Raw genomic sequence first — 21,991 nt, 5'->3', positions numbered from 1 at the left:
TCTAAATCATTTGATACCCTCATCACCTTACTCTTTTCTATGTTCACTTTCAACTTTCTACCTTTACACACATTCTCAAACTCATCCACTAACCTTTGCAATTTTTCTTTAGAATCTCCCATAAGTACAGTATCATCAGCAAAAAGTAACTGTGTCAATTCCCATTTTGAATTTGATTCCCCATAATTTAATCCCACCCCTCTCCCGAACACCCTAGCATTTACTTCTTTTACAACCCCATCTATAAATATATTAAACAACCATGGTGACATTACACATCCCTGTCTAAGACCTACTTTTACCAGGAAGTATTCTCCCTCTCTTCTACACACCCTAACCTGAGCCTCACTATCCTCATAAAAGCTCTTTACAGCATTTAGTAACTTACCACCTATTCAATATACTTGCAACATCTGCCACATTGCTCCTCTATCCACTCTGTCATATGCCTTTTCTAAATCCATAAATGCAATAAAAACTTCCCTACCTTTATCTAAATACTGTTCACATATATGCTTCAATGTAAACACTTGATCTACACATCCTCTACCCACTCTGAAGCCTCCTTGCTCGTCCGCAATTCTACATTCTGTCTTACCTCTAATTCTTTCAATTATAACCCTACAGTATACTTTTCCTGGTATACTCAGTAAACTTATTCCTCTATAATTTTTACAATCTCTTTTGTCCCCTTTCCCTTTATATAAAGGGACTATACATGCTCTCCGCCAATCCCTAGGTACCTTCTCTTTCATACATTTATTAAACAAAAGTACCAACCACTCCAACACTATATCCCCCCCTGCTTTTAACATTTCTGTCATGATCCCATCAGTTCCAGCTGCTTTACCCCCTTTCATTCTACGTAATGCCTCACGTACCTCCCCCACACTTACATTCTGCTCTTCTTCACACCTAAAAGATGGTATACCTCCCTGGCCAGTGCATGAAATTACCGCCTCCCTTTCTTCCTTAACATTTAAAAGTTCCTCAAAATATTCTCTCCATCTACCTAATACCTCCCTCTCCCCATCTACTAACTCCCCTACTCTGTTTTTAACTGACAAATCCATACTTTCCCTAGGCTTTCTTAACTTGTTTAACTCACTCCAAAATTTTTTCTTATTTTCATTAAAATTTCTTGACAGTGCCTCTCCCACTCTTTCATCTGCTCTCCTTTTGCACTCTCTCACCACTCTCTTCACCTTTCTTTTACTCTCCATATACTCTGCTCTTCTTGTAACACTTCTGCTTTGTAAAAACCTCTCGTAAGCTACCTTTTTCTCTTTTATCACACCCTTTACTTCATCATTCCACCAATCACTCCTCTTTCCTCCTGCCCCCACCCTCCTATAACCACAAACTTCTGCCCCACATTCTAATACTGCATTTTTAAAACTATTCCAACCCTCTTCAACCCCCCCACTACTCATCTTTGCACTAGCCCACCTTTCTGCCAATAGTCGCTTGTATCTCGCCCGATATATATATATATATATATATATATATATATATATGTATATATATATGTATATATATATATGCAGTGAAGAGTTTTTACGAGGATAGTGAGGCTCAAGTTAGAGTATGTAGGAAAGAGGGAAATTTTTTCCCAGTAAAAGTAGGCCTTAGACAAGGATGTGTGATGTCACCGTGGTTGTTTAATATATTTATAGATGGGGTTGTAAGAGAAGTAAATGCGAGGGTCTTGGCAAGAGGCGTGGAGTTAAAAGATAAAGAATCACACACAAAGTGGGAGTTGTCACAGCTGCTCTTTGCTGATGACACTGTGCTCTTGGGAGATTCTGAAGAGAAGTTGCAGAGATTGGTGGATGAATTTGGTAGGGTGTGCAAAAGAAGAAAATTAAAGGTGAATACAGGAAAGAGTAAGGTTATGAGGATAACAAAAAGATTAGGTGATGAAAGATTGAATATCAGATTGGAGGGAGAGAGTATGGAGGAGGTGAACGTATTCAGATATTTGGGAGTGGACGTGTCAGCGGATGGGTCTATGAAAGATGAGGTGAATCATAGAATTGATGAGGGAAAAAGAGTGAGTGGTGCACTTAGGAGTCTGTGGAGACAAAGAACTTTGTCCTTGGAGGCAAAGAGGGGAATGTATGAGAGTATAGTTTTACCAACGCTCTTATATGGGTGTGAAGCGTGGGTGATGAATGTTGCAGCGAGGAGAAGGCTGGAGGCAGTGGAGATGTCATGTCTGAGGGCAATGTGTGGTGTGAATATAATGCAGAGAATTCGTAGTTTGGAAGTTAGGAGGAGGTGCGGGATTACCAAAACTGTTGTCCAGAGGGCTGAGGAAGGGTTGTTGAGGTGGTTCGGACATGTAGAGAGAATGGAGCGAAACAGAATGACTTCAAGAGTGTATCAGTCTGTAGTGGAAGGAAGGCGGGGTAGGGGTCGGCCTAGGAAGGGTTGGAGGGAGGGGGTAAAGGAGGTTTTGTGTGCGAGGGGCTTGGACTTCCAGCAGGCATGCGTGAGCGTGTTTGATAGGAGTGAATGGAGACAAATGGTTTTTAATACTTGACGTGCTGTTGGAGTGTGAGCAAAGTAACATTTATGAAGGGATTCAGGGAAACCGGCAGGCCGGACTTGAGTCCTGGAGATGGGAAGTACAGTGCCTGCACTCTGAAGGAGGGGTGTTAATGTTGCAGTTTAAAAACTGTAGTGTAAAGCACCCTTCTGGCAAGACAGTGATGGAGTGAATGATGGTGAAAGTTTTTCTTTTTCGGGCCACCCTGCCTTGGTGGGAATCGGCCGGTGTGATAATAAATAAAATAAAAAATATATATTTTTTTTATTATTTTATTATCACACTGGCCGATTCCCACCAAGGCAGGGTGGCCCGAAAAAGAAAAACTTTCACCATCATTCACTCCATCACTGTCTTGCCAGAAGGGTGCTTTACACTACAGTTTTTAAACTGCAACATTAACACCCCTCCTTCAGAGTGCAGGCACTGTACTTCCCATCTCCAGGACTCAAGTCCGGCCTGCCGGTTTCCCTGAATCCCTTCATAAATGTTACTTTGCTCACACTCCAACAGCACGTCAAGTATTAAAAACCATTTGTCTCCATTCACTCCTATCAAACACGCTCACGCATGCCTGCTGGAAGTCCAAGCCCCTCGCACACAAAACCTCCTTTACCCCCTCCCTCCAACCCTTCCTAGGCCGACCCCTACCCCGCCTTCCTTCCACTACAGACTGATACACTCTTGAAGTCATTCTGTTTCGCTCCATTCTCTCTACATGTCCGAACCACCTCAACAACCCTTCCTCAGCCCTCTGGACAACAGTTTTGGTAATCCCGCACCTCCTCCTAACTTCCAAACTACGAATTCTCTGCATTATATTCACACCACACATTGCCCTCAGACATGACATCTCCACTGCCTCCAGCCTTCTCCTCGCTGCAACATTCATCACCCACGCTTCACACCCATATAAGAGCGTTGGTAAAACTATACTCTCATACATTCCCCTCTTTGCCTCCAAGGACAAAGTTCTTTGTCTCCACAGACTCCTAAGTGCACCACTCACTCTTTTTCCCTCATCAATTCTATGATTCACCTCATCTTTCATAGACCCATCCGCTGACACGTCCACTCCCAAATATCTGAATACGTTCACCTCCTCCATACTCTCTCCCTCCAATCTGATATTCAATCTTTCATCACCTAATCTTTTTGTTATCCTCATAACCTTACTCTTTCCTGTATTCACCTTTAATTTTCTTCTTTTGCACACCCTACCAAATTCATCCACCAATCTCTGCAACTTCTCTTCAGAATCTCCCAAGAGCACAGTGTCATCAGCAAAGAGCAGCTGTGACAACTCCCACTTTGTGTGTGATTCTTTATCTTTTAACTCCACGCCTCTTGCCAAGACCCTCGCATTTACTTCTCTTACAACCCCATCTATAAATATATTAAACAACCACGGTGACATCACACATCCTTGTCTAAGGCCTACTTTTACTGGGAAAAAATTTCCCTCTTTCCTACATACTCTAACTTGAGCCTCACTATCCTCGTAAAAACTCTTCACTGCTTTCAGTAACCTACCTCCTACACCATACACTTGCAACATCTGCCACATTGCCCCCCTATCCACCCTGTCATACGCCTTTTCCAAATCCATAAATGCCACAAAGACCTCTTTAGCCTTATCTAAATACTGTTCACTTATATGTTTCACTGTAAACACCTGGTCCACACACCCCCTACCTTTCCTAAAGCCTCCTTGTTCATCTGCTATCCTATTCTCCGTCTTACTCTTAATTCTTTCAATTATAACTCTACCATACACTTTACCAGGTACACTCAACAGACTTATCCCCCTATAATTTTTGCACTCTCTTTTATCCCCTTTGCCTTTATACAAAGGAACTATGCATGCTCTCTGCCAATCCCTAGGTACCTTACCCTCTTCCATACATTTATTAAATAATTGCACCAACCACTCCAAAACTATATCCCCACCTGCTTTTAACATTTCTATCTTTATCCCATCAATCCCGGCTGCCTTACCCCCTTTCATTTTACCTACTGCCTCACGAACTTCCCCCACACTCACAACTGGCTCTTCCTCACTCCTACAAGATGTTATTCCTCCTTGCCCTATACACGAAATCACAGCTTCCCTATCTTCATCAACATTTAACAATTCCTCAAAATATTCCCTCCATCTTCCCAATACGTCTAACTCTCCATTTAATAACTCTCCTCTCCTATTTTTAACTGACAAATCCATTTGTTCTCTAGGCTTTCTTAACTTGTTAATCTCACTCCAAAACTTTTTCTTATTTTCAACAAAATTTGTTGATAACATCTCACCCACTCTCTCATTTGCTCTCTTTTTACATTGCTTCACCACTCTCTTAACTTCTCTCTTTTTCTCCATATACTCTTCCCTCCTTGCATCACTTCTACTTTGTAAAAACTTCTCATATGCTAACTTTTTCTCCCTTACTACTCTTTTTACATCATCATTCCACCAATCGCTCCTCTTCCCTCCTGCACCCACTTTCCTGTAACCACAAACTTCTGCTGAACACTCTAACACTACATTTTTAAACCTACCCCATACCTCTTCGACCCCATTGCCTATGCTCTCATTAGCCCATCTATCCTCCAATAGCTGTTTATATCTTACCCTAACTGCCTCCTCTTTTAGTTTATAAACCTTCACCTCTCTCTTCCCTGATGCTTCTATTCTCCTTGTATCCCATCTACCTTTTACTCTCAGTGTAGCTACAACTAGAAAGTGATCTGATATATCTGTGGCCCCTCTATAAACATGTACATCCTGAAGTCTACTCAACAGTCTTTTATCTACCAATACATAATCCAACAAACTACTGTCATTTCGCCCTACATCATATCGTGTATACTTATTTATCCTCTTTTTCTTAAAATATGTATTACCTATAACTAAACCCCTTTCTATACAAAGTTCAATCAAAGGGCTCCCATTATCATTTACACCTGGCACCCCAAACTTACCTACCACACCCTCTCTAAAAGTTTCTCCTACTTTAGCATTCAAGTCCCCTACCACAATTACTCTCTCACTTGGTTCAAAGGCTCCTATACATTCACTTAACATCTCCCAAAATCTCTCTCTCTCCTCTGCATTCCTCTCTTCTCCAGGTGCATACACGCTTATTATGACCCACTTCTCGCATCCAACCTTTACTTTAATCCACATAATTCTTGAATTTACACATTCATATTCTCTTTTCTCCTTCCATAACTGATCATTTAACATTACTGCTACCCCTTCCTTTGCTCTAACTCTCTCAGATACTCCAGATTTAATCCCATTTATTTCCCCCCACTGTATATATATGTATATATATATGTATGTATATATATGTATATATATTGTATATATATATATGTATATATATATATATATATGTATATATATATATATGTATATATATATATACTGTATATATATATATATATATATATATATATATATATATATATATATATATATATATATATATATATATATATATATATATATATATATATATATATACATATATATATATTTATATATATATATATATATATATATATATATATATATATATACATATATATATATTTATATATATATATATATATATATATATATATATATATATATATATATATTATATATATATATATATATATATATATATATATATATATATATATATATATATATATATATATATATATATATATATATATATATATATATATATATATATATATATATATATATATATATATATATATATATACAGTATATATATATATATATATATATATATATATATATATATATATATACATACATACATATATATACAGTGGACCCCCGCATAACGATGGCATCACATAGCGATTATTTCGCATACCGCTTACTTTAATTGCAAAAATTTTGCCTCGCATACCGCTTAAAAACCCGCTTACCGATTTTCGTCCGAGACGCTTCCAATGTGCGGCCTGAGCCACGCTCACATGTTCCGCCGGTGGCATTGTTTACCAGCCAGCCTCCGCAATAACATCCAAGCATACAATCGGAATATTTCGTATTATTACAGTGTTTTCGGTGCTGTTTCTGGAAAATAAGTGACCATGGGCCCCAAGAAAGCTTCTAGTGCCAACCCTGTGGTAAAAAGGGTGAGAATTAGTATGGAAATTAAGAAAGATTTTGAAGGGTTTGGGGCTAACCCTGAGAAGCCTATGCCAGTTGTGGAATCCATTGTGCCTACTTCAAAAATTAAGGAAATGTGTGCACAGTGGGTTGAACTGCAAACCTTTATGGATGAAAATCACCCTGACACAGCTGTTGCAAGCCGTGCTGGTGACTATTTCAATGACAATGTTGTGGCCCATTTTAGACAAATCGTAAAGGAACGGGAGGTACAGAGCTCTATGGACAGATTTGTTGTGCGACAGAGGTCCAGTGACTCTCAAGCTGGTCCTAGTGGCATTAAAAGAAGAAGGGAAGTAACCCCGGAAAAGGACTTGCTACCTCAAGTCCTAATGGAAGGGGATTCCCCTTCTAAACAGTAAGAAGATAATGCTCTCCCCTCCTCCCATCCCATCAATCATCACCAGATCTTCAATAAAAGTAAGTGTCATGTAAGTGTGCATGCCTTTTTCAGTTTGTGTGTATTAAAATTAACATTTCATGTGGTAAAAAATTTTTTTTTTCATACTTTTGGGTGTCTTGCACGGATTAATTTTATTTCCATTATTTCTTATGGGGAAAATTCATTCACATAACGATTATTTCGCATAACGATTACCCCTCTTGCACGGATTAAAATCGTTAACCGGGGGTCCACTGTATATATATATATATATATATATATATATGCTAGGTAGTAGGTTGGTAGACAGCAACTGCCCAGGGAGGTACTACCGTCCTGCCAAGTGAGTGTAAAACGAAAGCCTGTAATTGTTTTACATGATGGTAGGATTGCTGGTGTCCTTTTTTCTGTCTCATGAACATGCAAGATTTCAGGTATGTCTTGCTACTTCTACTTACACTTAGGTCACACTACACATACATGTACAAGCATATATACACACACCCCTCTGGGTTTTCTTCTATTTTCTTACTAGTTCTTGTTCTTGTTTATTTTCTCTTATCTCCATGGGGAAGTGGAACAGAATTCTTCCTCCATAAGCCATGTGTGTTGTAAGAGGCGACTAAAATGCCAGGAGCAAGGGGCTAGTAACCCCTTCTCCTGTATATATTACTAAATGTGAAAGGAGAAACTTTTGTTTTTTCTTTTGGGCCACCCTGCCTCGGTGGCATACGGCCAGCGTGTTGAAAGAAAGAAAGATATACAGTGGACCCCCGCATAGCGAACGCCTTGCATAGCGAACAATCCGCATAGCGAACGCTTTGTTCGCTAAAATTTTGCCCCGCATAGTGGACAAAAACCCGCTCAGCGACCTTCGTCCGAGACGCGTCCAATGTGCGCCCTCAGCCAGCCTCACATGTGCCGCCCGTCCCATTGTTTACCAGCCAGCCTCCGCGGTAACATTCAAGCATACACTCGGAATATTTCGTATTATTACAGTGTTTTCGGTGCTGTTTGTGGAAAATAAGTGACCATGGGCCCCAAGAAAGCTTCTAGTGCCAACCCTACACCTCAAAGGGTAAGAATACCCATTGAAATGAAGAAAGAGATCATTGATAAGTATGAAAGTGGAGTACGTATCACCGACCTGGTCAGGTTGTACAAGAAACCAAAATCAACCATCGCTTCTATTGTGGGCAAGAAAACGGCAATCAAGGAAGCTGTTGTTGCCAAAGGTTTAACTGTGTTTTCGAAACAAAGATCGCAAGTGATGGAAGATGTTGAGAGACTCTTATTGGTGTGGATAAATGAAAAACAGCTAGCAGGAGATAGCGTCTCTCAAGCGATCATATGTGAAAAGGCTAGGAAGTTGCATGACGATTTAATTAAAAAAATGCCTGCAACTAGTGATGATGTGAGTGAATTTAAGGCCAGCAAAGGTTGGTTTGAGAGATTTAAGAAGCGTAGTGGCATCCATAGTGTGATACGGCATGGTGAGGCTGCCAGTTCGGACCACAAAGCGGCTGAAAAATATGTGCATGAATTCAAGGAGTACATAGAAACTGAAGGACTGGAACCTGAACAAGTGTTTAATTGTGATGAAACAGGCCTGTTCTGGAAGAAAATGCCAAGCAGGACCTACATTACTCAGGAGGAAAAGGCACTCCCAGGACATAAGCCTATGAAAGACAGGCTTACTTTGTTGATGTGTGCCAATGCTAGTGGTGATTGCAAAGTTAAGCCTTTATTAGTGTATCACTCTGAAACTCCCAGAGCGTTCAGGCAAAAGAATGTTCTCAAGGATAATTTGTGTGTGCTGTGGAGGGCAAACAGTAAGGCATGGGTCACTAGGGAATTTTTCTATAACTGGTTACACCATGCATTTGCCCCCAATGTGAAAGATTACCTAACTGAAAAGAAATTAGACCTTAAGTGCCTCCTGGTGTTAGACAATGCCCCTGGTCATCCTACAGACGTGGCAGAGCGACTTTATGGGGACATGAGCTTCATTAAGGTGAAGTTTTTGCCTCCTAATACCACTCCTCTCCTGCAGCCCATGGACCAGCAGGTCATTTCCAACTTCAAGAAACTGTACACAAAAGCTCTGTTTCAAAAGTGCTTTGAAGTGACCACAGACACTCGATTGACTCTAAAAGAGTTTTGGAAGGATCACTTTAATATCCTCAATTGTGTAAACCTTATAGGTAAGGCTTGGGAGGGAGTGACTAAGAGAACCTTGAACTCTGCTTGGAAGAAACTGTGGCCAGAATGTGTAGACAAAAGGGATTTTGAAGGGTTTGAGGCTAACCCTGAGAGGAGTAGTATACCAGTTGAGGAATCAATTGTGGAATTGGGGAAGTCCTTGGGGTTGGAGGTTAGTGGGGAGGATGTGGAAGAGTTGGTGGAGGAGGACAATGAAGAACTAACCACTGATGAGCTGATAGATCAACTTCAAGAGCAAGAGGCCAGACCTGGGGAAACTGGTTCAAAGGAGGGGAGAGAGAAATTGAAGGAATTGCCTACTTCAAAGATTAAGGAAATGTGTGCAAAATGGCTTGAAGTGCAAACCTTTTTTGATGAAAATCACCCTCACACAGCTATTGCAAGCCGTGCTGGTGACTGTTACAATGACACTGTTGTGAACCACTTTAGACAAATCATAAAGGAACGAGAGGTACAGGCCACTATGGACAGATATGTTGTGCGAAAGAAGTCCAGTGACTCTGAAGCTGGTCCTAGTGGCATTAAAAGAAGAAGGGAAGTAACCCCAGAAAAGGACTTGCTACCTCAAGTCCTAATGGAAGGGGATTCCCCTTCTAAACACTAACACTCTCTCTCCCCTCCTCCCATCCCATCAATCATCACCAGATCTTCAATAAAAGTAAGTGTCATGTAATTGTGCATGCCTTTTTCAGTTTGTGTGTACTAAAATTAACATTTTTTTGTGGTAAAAAAAAATTTTTTTCATACTTTTGGGTGTCTTGCACGGATTAATTTTATTTCCATTATTTCTTATGGGGAAAATTAATTCGCATAGCGAACATTTCGCATAACGACCAGCCCTCTTGCACGGATTAAGGTCGCTATGCGGGGGTCCACTGTACAGTGGTCCCTCAATTATCGTCTATAATCCGTTCCTGGAAGTGGGACTATTATCGAAATGGACGATTTACGAATCAATTTTCCCCATAAGAAATAATGTAAATTCAATTAATCCGTTCCTGACACCCAGAAGTATTAAAACAAAAAAATTTTTTACATGAAATATAGATGTAGTACATAAACAATACAGTGGCACATGATGAATTAAACATTAACAGCATAACACTTACCTTTATTGGCGATTCTTCTTTGTGTATGGAAGACTGGAGAAGGAGACAGATTGGATGATTTACTGTTTGGAAGGGGAATCCCCTTCCATCAACACCTCGGGTACCAATTGCTTTTCTGGGGTTACTTCTCTTCTCTGTTTCTTAATGCCACTAGGACCACCTTGAGAGTCACTGGAGTCCTGTCTCGCAAAAAAACTGTCCAGAGAGCTCTGTTTCTGGCGTCTCTTTAAAACTTCCCTAAAATGGGCCAAGACTCTGTCACTGTACAAGTTGCCGATATGGCTTGCAACATCCTTCTCTGGGTGATGTTTCTCCATAAATCTTTCCATCCTACCCCACATTTCAAAAATCTCCTTAATTTCTGAAGAAGGCACCTTCCTCCATCTCTCTTTCTCCTCCTCTGCAGCAAGATTCTGAGCTGTGATCTGTTGCTTTTCCTGTTGAAACTCTTGCAGCTCCTCAATGGTTAGCTCTTCGTTGTGGTCCTCCACCAACTCTTCCACATCCTCCAAACTCACATCCAACCCCATGGAACTCCCCAGTGCGACAATAGAGTTTACAACTGACATAGGCTCATCAGGGGCTGCCTCAAACCCTTCAAAATCCCTCTTGTGGACACAATCTGGCCACAATTTTCTCCAAGCAGAGTTCAAAGTTCTGGTAGTCACTCCCTCCCATGCCTTACCTGTAAGGCATACATAATGGAGAATACTGAAGTGTTCTTTCCAAAAATCTCTTAGGGTCAAGTGAGTGTCTGAGGTCACATTCAAGCACCTTTCAAACATTGCTTTGGTGTAGAGTTTTTTAAAGTTTGAAATGACTTGCTGGTCCATGGGCTGGAGGAGAGGAGTGGTATTCGGGGGCAAGAACTTTACTGTGATGAACCCAAACTCCTTCAGAATTAGGTCATCCAAGTTTGGAGGATGAGCAGGTGCATTGTCCATTACTAGGAGGCACTTGAGATCCAATTTCTTTTCCAGGAGGTAATTCTTCACACTAGGGCCAAACACTTCATTGAACCACTCGACGAAAATGTCCCTTGTGACCCATGCCTTACTATTAGATCTCCAAAACACACACAATTTACTCTTCATAACATTGTTTTTCTTGAACACTCTGGGATTTTCAGAATGGTACACTAGTAACGGCTTCACTTTGAAATCCCCACTAGCATTAGCACAGAACATTAGCGTCAGCCTGTCTTTCATAGGCTTGTGTCCTGGCAGCGCCTTTTCTTCCTGAGTAATGTAGGTCCTCTTTGGCATTTTCTTCCAAAAGAGGCCTGTTTCATCACAATTGAACACTTGTTCAGGTTTCAGTCCTTCACTGTTTATGTACTCCTTGAATTCATGCACATATTTTTCAGCCGCCTTGTGGTCCAAACTGGAAGCCTCACCATGCCTTACCACATTGTGTATGTCAGTACGCTTCTTAAATCTCTCAAACCAGCCTTTGCTGGCCTTAAATTTACTCACATCACCACTAGTTGCATGCAATTTCTTTACCAAATCGTCATGCAACTGCCTAGCCTTTTCACAAATAAGCGACGTCATAAGACTATCTCCTGCTAATTGTTTCTCGTCTATCCACACCAATAATAACTTCTCAACATCTTCGAGTACTGGTGATCTCATTTTTGTCAGCATATTTACCCCCTTTGCAACAACAGCGTCCTTGATTTCCTTTTTCTTGGCTATGATGGAAAATATGGTTGTACGGGATTTGTAATACATCCTGGCCAGTTCGCCCACACGTACGCCACTATCATATTGTTCAATGATGTTTTTTTTAAATTCAATCATATTTCTCACCTTCTTTACCAAAGGCTTGGCAGTAGGAGCTTTCTTTGGAGCCATGGTAGCTTATTTAGCACTTAAGTAACTTGCAAGCACTAAAATAAATGGAATATTATGAAATATATCACAGGAGCACGTGAGGGGACCGTCACTCACTGGTAAACAATGGCACACTGGCTGGGAATGGAAGGCCCAGGCGGCTCAGAGCGTGAGTACGCGTCCCGGACGAAGGACTATTAGCGAGTTACCGGACCATTATTTACGAGCCAATATTTAGACGAAATAACAGGAATATTTCCGAAATGGACGACTTTCAGGCCAGACGATTATTGAGGGACCACTGAATATATATATATACAGTGGACCCCCGCATAACGATTACCTCCGAATGCGACCAGTTATGTAAGTGTATTTATGTAAGTGTGTTTGTACGTATATGTTTGGGGGTCTGAAATGGACTAATCTACTTCACAATATTTCTTATGGGAACAAATTCGGTCAGTACTGGCACCTGAACATACTTTTGGAGTGAAAAAATATCGTTAATCGGTGGTCCACTGCATATATATATTATATATATATATTATATATATATATTATATATATATATTTTTTTTTTTTTTTTTTTTTATTATCACACCGGCCGATTCCCACCAAGGCAGGGTGGCCCGAAAAAGAAAAACTTTCACCATCATTCACTCCATCACTGTCTTGCCAGAAGGGTGCTTTACACTACAGTTTTTAAACTGCAACATTAACACCCCTCCTTCAGAGTGCAGGCACTGTACTTCCCATCTCCAGAACTCAAGTCCGGCCTGCCGGTTTCCCTGAATCCCTTCATAAATGTTACTTTGCTCACACTCCAACAGCACGTCAAGTATTAAAAACCATTTGTCTCCATTCACTCCTATCAAACACGCTCACGCATGCCTGCTGGAAGTCCAAGCCCCTCGCACACAAAACCTCCTTTACCCCCTCCCTCCAACCCTTCCTAGGCCGACCCCTACCCCACCTTCCTTCCACTACAGACTGATACACTCTTGAAGTCATTCTGTTTCGCTCCATTCTCTCTACATGTCCGAACCACCTCAACAACCCTTCCTCAGCCCTCTGGACAACAGTTTTGGTAATCCCGCACCTCCTCCTAACTTCCAAACTACTAATTCTCTGCATTATATTCACACCACACATTGCCCTCAGACATGACATCTCCACTGCCTCCAGCCTTCTCCTCGCTGCAACATTCATCACCCACGCTTCACACCCATATAAGAGCGTTGGTAAAACTATACTCTCATACATTCCCCTCTTTGCCTCCAAGGACAAAGTTCTTTGTCTCCACAGACTCCTAAGTGCACCACTCACTCTTTTTCCCTCATCAATTCTATGATTCACCTCATCTTTCATAGACCCATCCGCTGACACGTCCACTCCCAAATATCTGAATACGTTCACCTCCTCCATACTCTCTCCCTCCAATCTGATATTCAATCTTTCATCACCTAATCTTTTTGTTATCCTCATAACCTTACTCTTTCCTGTATTCACCTTTAATTTTCTTCTTTTGCACACCCTACCAAATTCATCCACCAATCTCTGCAACTTCTCTTCAGAATCTCCCAAGAGCACAGTGTCATCAGCAAAGAGCAGCTGTGACAACTCCCACTTTGTGTGTGATTCTTTATCTTTTAACTCCACGCCTCTTGCCAAGACCCTCGCATTTACTTCTCTTACAACCCCATCTATAAATATATTAAACAACCACGGTGACATCACACATCCTTGTCTAAGGCCTACTTTTACTGGGAAAAAATTTCCCTCTTTCCTACATACTCTAACTTGAGCCTCACTATCCTCGTAAAAACTCTTCACTGCTTTCAGTAACCTACCTCCTACACCATACACTTGCAACATCTGCCACATTGCCCCCCTATCCACCCTGTCATACGCCTTTTCCAAATCCATAAATGCCACAAAGACCTCTTTAGCCTTATCTAAATACTGTTCACTTATATGTTTCACTGTAAACACCTGGTCCACACACCCCCTACCTTTCCTAAAGCCTCCTTGTTCATCTGCTATCCTATTCTCCGTCTTACTCTTAATTCTTTCAATTATAACTCTACCATACACTTTACCAGGTACACTCAACAGACTTATCCCCCTATAATTTTTGCACTCTCTTTTATCCCCTTTGCCTTTATACAAAGGAACTATGCATGCTCTCTGCCAATCCCTAGGTACCTTACCCTCTTCCATACATTTATTAAATAATTGCACCAACCACTCCAAAACTATATCCCCACCTGCTTTTAACATTTCTATCTTTATCCCATCAATCCCGGCTGCCTTACCCCCTTTCATTTTACCTACTGCCTCACGAACTTCCCCCACACTCACAACTGGCTCTTCCTCACTCCTACAAGATGTTATTCCTCCTTGCCCTATACACGAAATCACAGCTTCCCTATCTTCATCAACATTTAACAATTCCTCAAAATATTCCTTCCATCTTCCCAATACCTCTAACTCTCCATTTAATAACTCTCCTCTCCTATTTTTAACTGACAAATCAATTTGTTCTCTAGGCTTTCTTAACTTGTTAATCTCACTCCAAAACTTTTTCTTATTTTCAACAAAATTTGTTGATAACATCTCACCCACTCTCTCATTTGCTCTCTTTTTACATTGCTTCACCACTCTCTTAACCTCTCTCTTTTTTTCCATATACTCTTCCCTCCTTGCATCACTTCTACTTTGTAAAAACTTCTCATATGCTAACTTTTTCTCCCTTACTACTCTCTTTACATCATCATTCCACCAATCGCTCCTCTTCCCTCCTGCACCCACTTTCCTGTAACCACAAACTTCTGCTGAACACTCTAACACTACATTTTTAAACCTACCCCATACCTCTTCGACCCCATTGCCTATGCTCTCATTAGCCCATCTATCCTCCAATAGCTGTTTATATCTTACCCTAACTGCCTCCTCTTTTAGTTTATAAACCTTCACCTCTCTCTTCCCTGATGCTTCTATTCTCCTTGTATCCCATCTACCTTTTACTCTCAGTGTAGCTACAACTAGAAAGTGATCTGATATATCTGTGGCCCCTCTATAAACATGTACATCCTGAAGTCTACTCAACAGTCTTTTATCTACCAATACATAATCCAACAAACTACTGTCATTTCGCCCTACATCATATCGTGTATACTTATTTATCCTCTTTTTCTTAAAATATGTATTACCTATAACTAAACCCCTTTCTATACAAAGTTCAATCAAAGGGCTCCCATTATCATTTACACCTGGCACCCCAAACTTACCTACCACACCCTCTCTAAAAGTTTCTCCTACTTTAGCATTCAAGTCCCCTACCACAATTACTCTCTCACTTGGTTCAAAGGCTCCTATACATTCACTTAACATCTCCCAAAATCTCTCTCTCTCTATATATATATATATATATATATATATATATATATATATATATATATATATATATATATATATACACATATATACATACATATATATACAGTGAACCCCCGACTTACGAAGGCCTCATCTTACGATAAAATCGACTTAAGAAGTGTTTCAACATAAAAAATTTTCCCCGAATTACGAAGAAAAACTCGACTTACATCATTCGTTCCAAACGCAGTCCATCTGGCCAGAGCGTCTCAGCTCAGCTAGTGCCATTGTTTACAAGCCAGGGCGGACGGTTGCATGCATACATTCAATAAATTTTGTATTCCATTGTTTTTAGCGCTTGTAACTGCTAAATGTATGAGAGTATAGTTTTACCAACGCTCTTATATGGGTGTGAAGCATGGGTGATGAATGTTGCAGCGAGGAGAAGGCTGGAGGCAGTGGAGATGTCATGTCTGAGAGCAATGTGTGGTGTGAATATAATGCAGAGAATTCGTAGTTTGGAAGTTAGGAAGAGGTGCGGGATTACCAAAACTGTTGTCCAGAGGGCTGAGGAAGGGTTGTTGAGGTGGTTCGGACATGTGGAGAGAATGGAGCAAAACAGAATAACTTCAAGAGTGTATCAGTCTGTAGTGGAAGGAAGGCGGGGTAGGGGTCGGCCTAGGAAAGGTTGGAGGGAGGGGGTAAAGGAGGTTTTGTGTGCGAGGGGCTTGGACTTCCAGCAGGCATGCGTGAGCGTGTTTGATAGGAGTGAATGGAGACAAATGGTTTTTAATACTTGACGTGCTGTTGGAGTGTGAGCAAAGTAACATTTATGAAGGGGTTCAGGGAAACCGGCAGGCCGGACTTGAGTCCTGGAGATGGGAAGTACAGTGCCTGCACTCTGAAGGAGGGGTGTTAATGTTGCAGTTTAAAAACTGTAGTGTAAATCACCCTTCTGGCAAGACAGTGATGGAGTGAATGATGGTGAAAGTTTTTCTTTTTCGGGCCACCGTGCCTTGGTGGGAATCGGCCAGTGTGATAATAAAATAAAAACTGCTAAATAAGCCACCATGGGCCCAAAGAAAGCTTCTAGTGCCAACCCTGTGGTAAAAAAGGTGAGAAATACTATCGAAATACTATCATACCACGATCAGCTGTTGCTGCACCACTGTCAGCTGCTGCTGCACCACGGTCAGCTGCTGCTGCAGTACCACAGTCAGCTGCTGCTGCTGCTGTACGACGGTCAGCTGCTGCTGCTGCTGTACGACAATCAGCTGCTGCTGCTGTACCACGGTCAGCTGTTGCTGCATCACCGTCAGCTGTTGCTGCACCACTGTCAGCTGTACTACTCGAAGATGTAGAGAGTGTTGTTGGTGTGACTTAACGAGAAACAATTAACCCCAGAGGGTTAGTCACCCAGGATAACCCAAGAAAGTCAGTGCATCATCGAGGACTATCTAACTTATGTCCATTGGGGTCCTTAATCTTGTCCCCCAGGATGCGACCCACACTAGTCGACTAACACCCAGGTGAACAGGAAAAAATGCCTGCAACTAGTGCTCATATTGGTGAATTTAAGGCCAGCAAAGGTTGGTCTGAGAGATTTAAGAATCGTAGTGGCATACACAGTGTGATAAGGTATGGTGAAGCTGAAAAATTCCAACTCCAACAAGTGTTTAATTGTGACAAAACAGCCCTGTTCTGGTAGAAAATGCCAAACAGATCTATATTACTCAGGAGGAAAAGGCACTCCCAGGACACAAGCCTATGAAAGACAGGCTAACTCTCATGTTTTGTTGTAATGCTAGTGAGGATTGCAAAGTGAAGCCTTTACTCATGTATCACTCTGAAAATCCCAGAGTGTTCAAGAAAAACAGTGTCTCATCACTCATCACTACATCTTCAATAAAGGTAAAGGTCATTTATTTTTCTTTAATACAGTATATTGTGCATGTATCCTTCTTTTTGTGTGTAGGAAAATGTATATTTCACGTGGTAAAAAATTTTTTTTTTCATACTTTTGGGTGTCTGGAATGGATTAATTGGATTTCCATTATTTCTTATGGGGAAAATTAATTCAACTTACGATAATTTCGTCTAACGATGAGCTCTGGAACGGATTAATACCGTAAGTTGAGGGTCCACTGTATGTATGTATGTATGTTAATGTGTTAATGGGTGTTAATGTTAATGGGTGTTAATGTTGCAGTTTAAAAACTGTAGTGTAAAGCAACCTTCTGGCAAGACAGTGATGGAGTGAAAGATGGTGAAAGTTTTTCTTTTTCAGGCCACCCTGCCTTGGTGGGAATCGGCCAGTGTGTTAATAATAAAAAATATATATGTGTGTGTGTGTGTGTGTGTGTGTGTACTCACCTAGTTGAGGTTGCGGGGGTCGAGTCCGAGCTCCTGTGTGTGTGTGTGTGTGCGCGTGTGTGTGTGTGTGTGTGTGTGTGTGTGTGTGTGTGTGTGTGTGTGTTGTGTGTGTGTTGTGTGTGTGTTGTGTGTGTGTTGTGTGTGTGTTGTGTGTTGTGTGTGTGTGTGTGTGTGTGTGTGTGTGTGTGTGTGTGTGTGTGTGTGTGTGTGTGTGTGTGTGTGTTGTGTGTGTGTGTGTGTGTGTGGTGACTTGTTCCTTTTGAGATGTTTTCATTTGAGAGGTTTAAACAAATCGAAACTATATGTCCCTTTACATTTGATCAAAATTTAAACAAATGTACAAAATTCTGAGTTTTATCCCAGCACAAAGAAATCCATTGAAAAAATCATGAGAAATTCTAATTACTGCACTAAATATTTTTGTATATTTTTTAGTGTTTCTATACCCCTTCTATATGCCTTTTTATTCATACTCCTTTGTGAGTGTCTTTCTTCATTGGCATGCATTGGCATGTATTTTGTCATGCATATTACAAGACACTTCACATATTCCCTGAATTTTGGTGTCCCGTGGCTCGGTTGGCAGTGCACGCAGCTCACATACTGAGTGTCCGTGGCTCAATCCCCAGAAAGGGGGGAAATACTGGGCATGTTTCCTTACACCTGCTGCCCCTGTTCACCTAGCGGTAAGTACCTGACTGTAAGTCACTGTTGTAGGTCACATCCTTGGGGAACGGTGTGGTAGTATACCTTAGATATGGCTGAGCTTTGAAAGAAGCTGATGTAGGATAACAGCAATTTGTGTAAAAAAAAAAAAAAATAGACATTCTCATGTGCTCAAATTTTCTTATTACTTCTCAGGACAGAGTGTATGAAACTTCTTGTAGCAGTGACTATACTGTTAACTCCAGATCTGAATGAGAGATCAGAAGTTATACATCGCTGGATCCAGGTGGCCATAGACACTAAGACTGCCATGGGGAACCTTTATGGCTTTACGGGTATAATGTTGGGTCTCTGTGTTCCAGAGGTGAGGATATGTTCCTGAACTATTAACTGCAATCCATGAAAAGTGAAACCTCAACCTTGGTTAAATAGCTTTTTATTTAACTTTCACTGTCCAGACCCCCAAAATTAACCTTTTCACTGTCCAGATACCCAAAACTTATCTTTTCACTGTCCAGACACTTTTTTTTTTTTTTCAACAAGTCGGCCGTCTCCCACTGAGGCAGGGTGACCCAAAAAGAAAGAAAATCCCCAAAAAGAAAATACTTTCATCATCATTCAACACTTTCACCTCATTCACACATAATCACTGTTTTTGCAGAGGCGCTCAAAACACAACAGTTTAGAAGCATATACGTATAAAGATACACAACATATCCCTCCAAACTGCTAATATCCCAAAACCACTCCCTTAGAGTGCAGGCATTGTACTTCCCATTTCCAGGACTCAAGTCCGGCTATATAAAAATAACCGGTTTCCCTGAATCCCTTCACTAAATATTACCCTGCTCACACTCCAACAGATCATCAGGTCCCAAATACCATTCGTTTCCATTCATTCCTATCGAGCACGCTCATGCACGCCTGCTGGAAGTCCAAGCCCCTCACCCACAAAACCTCCCTTACCCCTTCCTTCCAACCTTTTCAAGGACGACCCCTACCCCGCCTTCTTTCTCCTACAGATTTAAATGCTCTCCATGTCATTCTACTTTGATCCATTCTTTCTAAATGACCAAACCACCTCAATAACCCCTCTTCAGCCCTCTGACTAATACTTTTATTAACTCCACGCCTTCTCCTAATTTCCACACTCCGAATTTTCTGCATAATATTTACACCACACATTGCCCTTAGACAGGACATCTCCACTGCCTCCAACCGCCTCCTCGCTGCTGCATTCACAACCCAAGCTTCACACCCATATAAGAGTGTTGGTACTACTATACTTTCATACATTCCCTTCTTTGCCTCCATAGATAACATTTTTTGACTCCACATATACCTCAACGCACCACTCACCTTTTTTCCTTCATCAATTCTATGACCTTCATAAATCCATCTGCCGACATGTCAACTCCCAAGTATCTGAAAACATTCACTTCTTCCATACTCCTCCTCCCCAATTTGATATCCAATTTTTCTTTATCTAAATCATTTGATACCCTCATCACCTTACTCTTTTCTACGTTCACTTTCAAATTTCTACCTTTACACACACACTCCCAAACTCATCCACTAACCTTTGCAATTTTTCTTTAGAATCTCCCATAAGCACAGTATCATCGGCAAAAAGTAACTATGTCAATTCCTATTTTGTATTTGATTCCCCATAATTTAATCCCGCCCCTCTCCTGAACACCCTAGCATTTACTTCTTTTACAACCCCATCTATAAATATATTAAACAACCATGGTGACATTACACATCCCTGTCTAAGACCTACTTTTACCGGGAAGTATTCTCCCTCTCTTCTACACTTCCTAACCTGAGCCTCACTATCCTCATAAAAACTCTTTACAGCATTTAGTAACTTACCACCTATTCCATATACTTGCAACATCTGCCACATTGCTCGCCTATCCACTCTATCATATGCCTTTTCTAAATCCATAAATGCAATGAAAACTTCCCTACCTTAATCTAAATACTGTTCACATATATGATTCAATGTAAACACTTGATCTACACATCCCCTACCCACTCTAAAACCTCCTTGCTCATCCACAATCCTACATTCTGTCTTACCTCTATTATTATTATTATTATTATTATTATTTTTAACACACTGGCCGATTCCCACCAAGGCAGGGTGGCCCGAAAAAGAAAAACTTTCACTGTCATTCACTCCATCACTGTCTTGCCAGAAGGGTGCTTTACACTACAGTTTTTAAACTGCAACACCCCTCCTTCAGAGTGCAGGCACTGTACTTCCCATCTCCAGGACTCAAGTCCGGCCTGCCGGTTTCCCTGAACCCCTTCATAAATGTTACGTTGCTCACACTCCAACAGCACGTCAAGTATTAAAAACCATTTGTCTCCATTCACTCCTATCAAACACGCTCATGCATGCATGCCTGCTGGAAGTCCAAGCCCCTCGCACACAAAACCTCCTTTACCCCCTCCCTCCAACCTTTCCTAGGCCGACCCCTACCCCGCCTTCCTTCCACTACAGACTGATACACTCTTGAAGTCATTCTGTTTCGCTCCATTCTCTCTACATGTCCGAACCACCTCAGCAACCCTTCATCAGCCCTCTGGACAACAGTTTTGGTAATCCTGCACCTCCTCCTGACTTCCAAACTATGAATTCTCTGCATTATATTCACACCACACATTACCCTCAGACATGACATCTCCACTGCCTCCAGCCTTCTCCTCGCTGCAACATTCATCACCCATGCTTCACACCCATATAAGAGTGTTGGTAAAACTATACTCTCATACATTCCCCTCTTTGCCTCCAAGGACAAAGTTCTTTGTCTCCACAGACTCCTAAGTGCACCGCTCACCCTTTTCCCCTCATCAATTCTATGATTCACCTCATCTTTCATAGACCCATCCGCTGACACGTCCGCTCCCAAATATCTGAATACATTCACCTCCTACATACTCTCTCCCTCCAATCTGATATCCAATCTTTCATCACCTAATCTTTTTGTTATCCTCATAACCTTACTCTTTCCTGTATTCACTTCTAATTTTCTTCTTTTGCATACCCTACCAAATTCATCCACCAACCTCTGCAACTTCTCTTCAGAATCTCCCAAGAGCACAGTGTCATGAGCAAAGAGCAACTGTGACAACTCCCACTTCATGTGTGATTCTTTATCTTTTAACTCCACGCGTCTTGCCAAGACCCTCGCATTTACTTCTCTTACAACCCCATCTATAAATATATTAAACAACCACGGTGACATCACACATCCTTGTCTAAGGCCTACTTTT

General features: G+C 41.1%; 1 protein-coding gene across 6 annotated transcripts in view; it reads left to right on the top strand.

Annotated features, from left to right (window-relative positions):
- The window catches only part of LOC128694822 (breast cancer anti-estrogen resistance protein 3 homolog), a 680,692-nt gene that overhangs the window by 616,000 nt on the left and 42,701 nt on the right, over positions 1-21,991 (top strand). For all 6 annotated transcript variants that reach the window (XM_070092543.1, XM_070092541.1, XM_070092545.1 and 3 more), the window contains one exon: positions 18,902-19,070. In XM_070092543.1, the coding sequence (XP_069948644.1) occupies positions 18,902-19,070 (169 nt within the window). The remainder of the gene's footprint in view (positions 1-18,901; positions 19,071-21,991) is intronic.

The sequence above is a fragment of the Cherax quadricarinatus genome, chromosome 39 (genome assembly GCF_038502225.1).
Source record: "Cherax quadricarinatus isolate ZL_2023a chromosome 39, ASM3850222v1, whole genome shotgun sequence".
Taxonomy (NCBI): domain Eukaryota; kingdom Metazoa; phylum Arthropoda; class Malacostraca; order Decapoda; family Parastacidae; genus Cherax; species Cherax quadricarinatus.
Note: the sequence above shows the minus strand (reverse complement) of the source record. Positions and strands in the feature narration are given on the sequence as shown.